The sequence below is a fragment of the Solanum dulcamara genome, chromosome 7, assembly GCF_947179165.1.
Source record: "Solanum dulcamara chromosome 7, daSolDulc1.2, whole genome shotgun sequence".
Classification (NCBI taxonomy): Eukaryota; Viridiplantae; Streptophyta; class Magnoliopsida; order Solanales; family Solanaceae; genus Solanum; species Solanum dulcamara.
The window spans coordinates 74,335,081-74,340,224 of record NC_077243.1 but is presented as its reverse complement, the minus strand read 5'-3'; the positions used below and the strand labels follow the sequence as shown (position 1 = coordinate 74,340,224).

General features: G+C 35.1%; 1 protein-coding gene across 1 annotated transcript; it reads right to left on the bottom strand.

Moving 5' to 3' along the window:
* Positions 1-233: 233 nt before the first annotated feature.
* LOC129896288 (uncharacterized) lies at positions 234-4,683 on the bottom strand. Its single transcript, XM_055972147.1, has 6 exons — positions 4,255-4,683; positions 3,685-3,750; positions 1,778-1,852; positions 1,083-1,206; positions 876-998; positions 234-733 (listed from the first exon to the last, which is right to left on the bottom strand). The coding sequence occupies exons 1-6, from the start codon at positions 4,407-4,409 to the stop codon at positions 590-592; spliced, it is 687 nt and encodes a 228-aa protein (XP_055828122.1). The 5' UTR covers positions 4,410-4,683; the 3' UTR covers positions 234-589.
* Between the last annotated feature and the right edge of the window lie 461 nt (positions 4,684-5,144).

Below are 5,144 nucleotides of genomic sequence, written 5' to 3'. Positions count from 1 at the left end.
TTGCTTCTGATGAACATCAGTAAATTGGTGGTTGATTGATGTCATTACTCTTTTTTATTACAGAGGCACCTGATTGATCAATATATTTTCAATCACCGGGTCAAGAACCAGGCACGTAATGGTGAGCTCTATCACTACATCGCTGACAAGAGATGTATATTTGTTCAGGAAGATGCTGTCAATCGGAATATTCTCGAAGCACAATGCATCTATGTAACAAAGCTCACAAGTCATTAAGGCTACAACACAGAATTTGTTTTGTTTATTTCATCATGCATCTACAAGTATATTCATACTGAATTGCATGACTAGTTTAGAGTTCTGAGCATAGCTTCTCACAAAGAGGAACGGTGACAGCTGAGGAAGAAGGCCATCATAATTTAGGTATCCTATGTTCAAAATTCTACAAAACTTGATGAATGGCACACTGACAAATTGCAATCAGATCTTCTTGCTGACTTGACATAAAATTGGTCTCCAGCAATCAAAGCCATTTCATTTGCGGAAAGAAATGGATTTTTCAGATCAGGATATAATCAAAACTATTTCAGCTATCCTACCAAGCCTGAAGTTTGAGCAGAAACTAACATCAGCTGATTATCATCTTGTTCAGGAATTCAGCTTGCTCAGGAAAGTATTCCAACAGTTCATCTTTTGTCACCCATACAAAATCATCACACTTTCTTATATCAAATTTGTTGGCTGCAATAACTTGGGATTTGAAGAAGAAGCGCTGTCACAATAAATACAGAATATATACATTAGAAGCACATAAACTTTGCAGAAGCTATCAGGGAATGTCCCTCCCTACCTCGCTGCCTGTGGGATGATAGAATTTCTTACTGTCCTTTTCTTCAATACAAAATTGTGCATACCTTGATTGACGTAATTTTCTTGTCTTCAGTGGGTTGTATGACCATATGACCCATAGGGGCATTTCCAACAAAATATGTATGTGAAAGATCTCCAATGAAAGATTCTAGGGCAGACTCAGCACACTGCACAAATGGCAACTTATATTTCATTTTTCTAACCCAAATTACTGAAATCCCCAAAGAATGGACTGAATAAGTACTATTTACCTTGCGCAAGTTCACTTCAGACTCATAAACTTTTTCAGGGAAATGCCAGACAGGCTTTCCACTACCATGTGTGGTACCATGAACTAGAAGATAGAGTCTCCTGTCTAGTGCTCGCTGTAATGACCTTATGCATATCAACAAAATCTCATAATCAGTAACATGAAAGAGTAGCCAGCACAGGGAAACAAACGCTTTGAATATCAGTTGACATATTATTCATGTCCAGGAAAATGCAAAGGTTTTGTATAACCATATAGGAGACTAAAGCTGATTAAATCTAAAAAGAAAGTGAACCGAGGGTAGGTACCTTTAGCAAATTTAGACCAAGTGATGAGTTAAAGAACAGATGCAAGCTTTATTTTGTGGGGTAGAGAGGGTGAGGAAGGCATATAAAAGGAAAGGAAAAAAGCAACAGTAGCTCTTTTCTTAATTTTAAATACTTACATAGTGCTCAACTAGACAGATCTCAAGTAACTAACACATCAATTACTTCGAGACAATATTAAGGCATTTCAACATCAAAAACTTAGTTATCGTACACAATTAGACGTCAATAATTACCTATTGTCAGGAAATATGAGTCTGCTGAATTTAGGTAAAGCAACTCTTGAATAGAAAAAGATCTTCTAGTGCAATGTCCATATTCAAATTCTTGTACAATATTTGACAAAAGTTAAAGGTCCAAGTTTTGGCACCTGTGATCATTAGCCTTATCTGCTTCGGAGATTCGAGGAGCTGGTTTATAATCAATTTGATAATCACCTTTTCCCCTGCATATAAAATACAGATGTAATCGTGCCAGTTGACCATGTTGCATTTGACACTAGACAGAAAGGTCAAAAACTAGACTGAACAGTCTGTGATAGCATGTGTCAAGAAGAACCATGTTCATAATTAGTGGCCAATGGGGACAAGCCAAGGAGTAAAACTCAGTTAGGTCATACTGCTAAAAGAGGGGGCAGTGTCTATTCTCCAACATGTGTACTGTTGCATGAAGATATCTCAATTTCTTAAAACGCGATCAATATCGATATATAAATGAAATTAGGTCATTTTTACCACCATGTACTTTTTCTGCAAAGAAGTAAAGTTTTTAAAATTGTAAAATGGCCAGCATTAAGATAGTAATGCTCAATGCTCAGTACAAAAGGGTATTCTCCAAGTTACAGACACTAAGCTTATCAATTTTTTCTAATAAACGATTGGCTACAAAGGGATTTTTTTTAGTGAACCAGAGGGGATATAATAGTAGATTAATGAGATTCATGAATATGTTTAGGAGGGGAGAACCAGAAAATAATTATAGGTATAGCCATCTTTGTTATTATGTTCCTTAGCATCTCATGCTTTGATGTGCTATGGTTTCAATGAAAAAAATCATCACAGATTTGAAGGAAGAAGCGAACCGCAACTGCACCTGGGAGTAGTATGCCATTTATTCTTTTTCTGGAGTCACAGGAGCTTCTACATGTATTAATGCAATAGCATAATTGTGACAAAATGCATTTTTTAAAAGGTTTAATCATATAGTTCTTGCACAGATGACATTACCAAAAGTTCTCAAACAATCTGTTCTTAACTTTTGCCAATACAGGAAGCGACAATTATTCATGTCTTCCTGCAGTAAAGTATAGTTAGCAATCTATGCGCTTAATAGGTTTAGAATGCTTGACAACAGTTGTATGGATTAATAGTGGTGAAGTCCAAAAACTGGAAGAAAGGCATGATTGGTAATCCAAGATGAATCAGAAACTGAGAAGATTAGTTTCTGCAGTAAATTTCAGAAAGCTAGATAATCAAGAGTAAAATATTATAAAATAAGGAAAACCTTGAAATCTCTCCATGAACAATTGTGCCATTAGTTTTTGTGAGCCATAATGAATGTGTTTTATTTAGTATATTTCTGACAGGTTTCATGCCAGTAGCAATGAGCTCTTTTTCCTTAACTGTATTACCCACTTCTTTATTCAGTTGTGAGTATAAATCCTTCCTTTTAACTGTTAATGGTAGTTTAGAAGATAACTTGACCTAGAAAGAATATAATTCAGGAGTTGTGAAAACTAGCAAAACACCTCTAAAGCTGGATTCATGAACTTAAGCAATCTACGGAAAACAAAAAAAGTACTAAATTACAATTGTAAACAATGAGCTACTAATATTTTTCTAGCAAAATTTATCACCCATCCAAAATTTGAGCTTACGGTTTATTTCTTTGTAATTGTCGTTGTCTTGGATGGTTATAAACCAGTACTGCTCATACACTTTTTTAATCACTGTATGCAGAACAGAGTTGATTCTGCTCCGAAGGATATCAACCAGTATTTACACTAAGATCTCTCATTTAGACAAACTCTATTTCTAGAGTAAAGAAGAAAGCTCAGAAAATCTTCAAAACTTTTCGACTTTTATGCTCTCTTCATGCTATTCAGCTCCTAAAGCAATTTCACTGATCTACTATGTTTAAACTTATTTTCATGCATCCTATGCATACTCTTCATACCATTCACTAGTTAATACTTCCATAAATGAAGATACATAATTCACAAGAAAGAGTATTAAAATGGCACGCAGGTGTAATTCAAGCAATGCAACAGAAATGTACCTGGTATCAGACTTCTTCAGAAAACTTTCTGGATACTCTCGCCGATACTGCTGTCTCCAACGAAACCTATAAAAGCAGTTAATAATAAAGCTACTGCAATCAACTGAAAACCGATATATTAGGTTAAACAATCATCTATATTGTCATTCACCAACTCTTGTTCAGGAACCTTTGCTCTTTTTTATCCTTGTCATTTTCTCCTTTTGCTAACATCTTAGTTACCAACCCATTCAATAACCTAATTATTCTCAACTTTATTATACACATTATCTCCTAGCATTAGAAAGCACAGCAAAAGTTTAAAGTTGTACTCTTTCTTAGATATACTTCATCAAACTTACAAATCCAAAAAATGAAATAGCAAAGATTCATAAAGTAGACCTGATTAATTCGGGATTATTGTTGTTTTTAGCACTTTTTCTCAAGCAAATATATCAAACTACCTCTTAATCCCTAATTAACCATCACATTTTCTGGAAAGCGAAAAAAATAATCATATTTTGGTCATTCTATTAAGCAGTAAACTTAAAAACGACAGCATTTATATCGATTAAAGAGAGAAAAACTTACGAAAATTCTTGAAAAGCATATACAGTAGGATCGATTTTGGGAACCACGATAGGTAACCTCTCAAAGAGCACTGAAGCCACAATTTTATCGTTGGATGAAGAAAACCATCGTTTAGACATCACAGATCGACCCGCAGACGAACAACATCTCTGCATTTTCACAAACCCTAAAAAACAAATTCCACAGCTCTTTAGAAATGTTTATCCCTTCTCAAGTAAAGACGGTAATAACAAAATCTCGTGTATATTGGAAGGTACAAAGGGAGAAGCCCAGCCTATATGAAGATAACTTTTGGCCTAGCCTGAACAAGAGAATTGCAACTTAATCCTACAAGATTGTGCTACATCAAGTTAGATGATCAATTGTTGGGAGAGTGAGAGAAAGAGGGAGAGAGCGGCGGCACAAATCGCTTCAAATGGGTTGGTTTTTATTTTTGACAAACCTTACTACTATATTACGCGTTTAGGTATAGATTAAAATAATTACGATTTGCAGCAAATATAACTATCTATTTATGCGGTATAACAAATATCGCTTGCCAGGTATACAAATATATATATGTATATCAGTTACCATTATATATTTTTTCTGATAACTATACATATACAATTTGCCTCTCGCTCACCTCTCTCCTCCCTCTCTCGATCTCGCTCGCCTCTCTCCTTCCTCTCTAGATATCGCTCGCCTCTCTCCTCCTCTCTCAATCTCGCTTGTCAGATGTACAAATACATATGTATTACCAGTTACATATATACAATTTTTTGACAAATATACATATACAATTCGATAGATATACATATACAATTCGTCTATCGCTCGCCTCTCTCCTCCCTGTCTCAATCTTGCTTGCCAAATATACAAATACATGTATATACCAGTGTTTGTATATT

Bases quoted from the DNA above. Each gene is read 5' to 3' on its own strand.
- LOC129896288 (XM_055972147.1), bottom strand. From the start codon at position 4,409: ATGCAGAGATGTTGTTCGTCTGCGGGTCGATCTGTGATGTCTAAACGA. The intron at 1,853-3,684 runs GTACATTTCTGT...TTTTATATGCAG, and splicing joins CTGAAGAAGTCTGATACCAG to GGGAAAAGGTGATTATCAAA. The intron at 999-1,082 runs GTAAATAGTACT...CCATTTGTGCAG, and splicing joins CTGAAGTGAACTTGCGCAAG to TGTGCTGAGTCTGCCCTAGA.